The 2980-nt window shown below is 38.7% G+C and overlaps 1 protein-coding gene across 1 annotated transcript; it reads left to right on the top strand.

Moving 5' to 3' along the window:
- On the top strand, window positions 1915-2685 carry LOC109847082. Its single transcript, XM_020416329.1, has one exon. The coding sequence runs from the start codon at window positions 1915-1917 to the stop codon at window positions 2683-2685; it is 771 nt and encodes a 256-aa protein (XP_020271918.1).

Here is a 2980-nt window from a genome sequence, read left to right as displayed (position 1 = left end):
TTGATCTACACATTTCTACTCTGTTTTCCTAGAAAGAAATTTGATAAAACATATTTGTTCTTCATAATATTACTTTGTTTTCCTGCAAAGAAATTTGAGTGACGCGTAACTTGACGGCACGTCGGAGAGTAAGAACGAAAAACCTTCTAAGTGATTCTGTTGAACAAATAAGAATGAAAAACCTTCTAAGTGATTCAGTTGAACAAAAGAAGTGCAAAGAGGCAAGTGCAGAACCAGTCAAAGTCCGGGAGTGCTTCAGAATTAAAGCAGTAAAAGAGGGTTGCCAGCTAGACCCCAAAATTAAGGGTAAAAAAGAAGAAAATTTTAAAACAGACTCAAACGAAGTTTTAATTTTCAAAATCAACTCATTTTTTTTTACAAAAATCGACTCATTTTTTACCATGTCAGTTTAATCTCATTTCCTAATTAGTCGGGGTTGCCAACCCTGACTATTTAGGACATAAAAAATCAGGTTTAAAACTTCTAATTGGGGTTAACAACCTCCTAAACAGTTGGAGGTGCTAACCCCGACTGTTTAAGAATGAGATTAAGCTGACATGGCAAAAAGTGAGTCGATTTTTGTAAAAAAAAAGTGAGTCGATTTTGAAAATTAAAACTTATGCTGAATCTGTTTTGAAAATTTCATCGTAGCAAATAGCAAAAATTACGGCGGTTTTCTGAAATTAACTCTGCCATATGACTTCTTCCCCTTTTACATTTTTTAATAAGACCATTTTATTATGAGATGAGGGAGGCCTTTGGCCTCCCCCTCATTATCCCTCCATTCACACTCCATTATGATGGTGTAACACCCCATTAAGTGGGGGTGACTCTTGGGTACTCAACCTATTCACATTGACTATCTATAAATATACATCATAGGCCTTTGGCCTAGGTAAGGGTTTCAAACACGTTATCAGCACGAAGTGTTCTTGAATCACTGAGCCATAAAAAAAAATACTTCCTTCCTCTTTTGCGCATTGAGATCTGGTTTGTTGCAGCGGGAGCGTTCGACGGATCATCGCAAGGAGGCAGCGTTCTACGGATCTTTAGTATCGATCGTCCCTAGATCTTTGATCTAGAGGTAATTACTATAATCCGTAGAATAATATATGGCAGCTGAAAATTTAAATTTGCACATTTACGCTGATAGCACTTCCTATTACCATGAATATTATTTGGTTTTGCTTAGTATTAACGGAAGTGACCATTGCTAGGGAAATGCTCTTAAATTACATATTCTTGAGAAGAAAACAGTAACACCAACACCAAGGTATTATTGTATATGTCCAGTTAACATGACATAACACATATACATTTTTCTAATGGAATGCTAAACCCTTGGTTGTTTCAGAGTTTCCATTCAGGGCACTTGCATTATTTTTTTAATCATCACTTGTTATTTTCAAGTTCAAACTCACAATTTCTACATGATATTAAAAGTATTAAGTAGGCAGTAATACTATTAGTTAATTGCTATTCAAAAAAATAATTCAAAGAAAGCAAGGGTTTACTGTCCAAATTTGTTATGTCTGTTGCATATATTATTATTAAATTGCGTGGATGTTTAAATAAATAATGTTGTGGTTTTTGGATCAGCCTGTTTGTCACCAAATTTAAATTCCTTGCATTTTCTTTTACTTCTGAGAGAGAAATTATAGTGAGGATATAATTATAAAAAGTCAAAGACCGGTGTATTCCATTGAAGACGAAGGCATTTTTGTAAAATACAGGGACCCCCAAGGGTTTTCCAAATTGTATTTTAATTTTATGATTTTTGTTATCTTTGGACTGTATAATCGGACTTTGGACACTTTTTATTTTTTTGGTGACGGGCTGATCCACGCAACATGTTTATTGCATGAATTTTTAATTCCTTATTATTAATTCATGTCTTTCAAATGCATAGATAAAATGGCTAAAATAGCGAGCGTTGATTTCGAAGTCCTTGACGCTGCTGGCAAGAATTATTTGAGTTGGCATGTGGACCTGAAGTTCCACTTACGTGCCCAGGGCTTATTAGCCACAATTTCAACTCCTGCTTTACCGGCTCCGGCCACTGGTACGGGTAATGCTGTAAATAATGCTGAGGTTGCTACTACAGTGATCGTCTCTGATATAGATAAGGCGAAAGCCATTATCTACATCAGGAGACATATTGATCGGACCCTGAAGGCCGAATACCTGACTGTAGAGGACCCAAAGGAATTGTGGACTGCACTTGAGGACCGATACAAACATCAGAAAGATGTGATCCTCCCACGTGCACGTTATGAGTGGGAAAACCTCCGACTTCAGGACTTTAAGTCCGTAGCTGAGTACAACTCAGCACTACATAATATCACCTCACGCCTGAAGTTGTGTGGTGAAGAAGTTTCGGAGGAACGCATGTTGGAGAAGACTTACACATCCTTCCACGAGAAGGATGCAATCCTCATGCAACAGTACCGCGAACGAAAGTTCAAAAAGTATTCTGAATTGCACTCCACCCTTCTGATGGCGGAGCAAAACAGAGAATTGCTTTTGGCCACTCATAACCTACGCCCTGCAGGCTCAGCTCCACCACCCGAAGCTCACATGTTTTCTTCCCAGAAGCAGAAGAAAAAGCATAAGGGTAAATTCAACAAGGGGAAAGCCCCTAAGTGGCAGGCCAGATATACACCCCAGAAAAACAACCCTCCCTAGAGCAGCAATAGTGAGGGAAAGAAGAAGTGGAAGAAGAAGACCACTGAGCTGTCGTCCATTCCCAAGAACACTTGGGAGGACAAATGCCACAGATGTGGCATGACTGGACATTGGTCCAGAAACTGTCGCACTCCGCGACACCTCCAAGATCTGTATCTAGCGAGCCAGAAGTCTCCTGTTGAAACAAATCTGGTGGAAAAGCAGCCGTCTACTCAGTTCACTGCTGATGACTTCGAAATGGATGATCTTCTCGACTAGATCCATGTTATCTTTATATGCATTTAAATTCTCATAG

This window comes from Asparagus officinalis, chromosome 7, assembly GCF_001876935.1.
Source record: "Asparagus officinalis chromosome 7, Aspof.V1, whole genome shotgun sequence".
Classification (NCBI taxonomy): domain Eukaryota; kingdom Viridiplantae; phylum Streptophyta; class Magnoliopsida; order Asparagales; family Asparagaceae; genus Asparagus; species Asparagus officinalis.
This window is presented reverse-complemented; position numbering and strand designations above follow the sequence as displayed.

What these genes read in the sequence shown, in the direction of transcription:
- LOC109847082 (XM_020416329.1), top strand. Translation starts at nt 1,915, where the DNA reads ATGGCTAAAATAGCGAGCGTTGATTTCGAAGTCCTTGACGCTGCTGGC.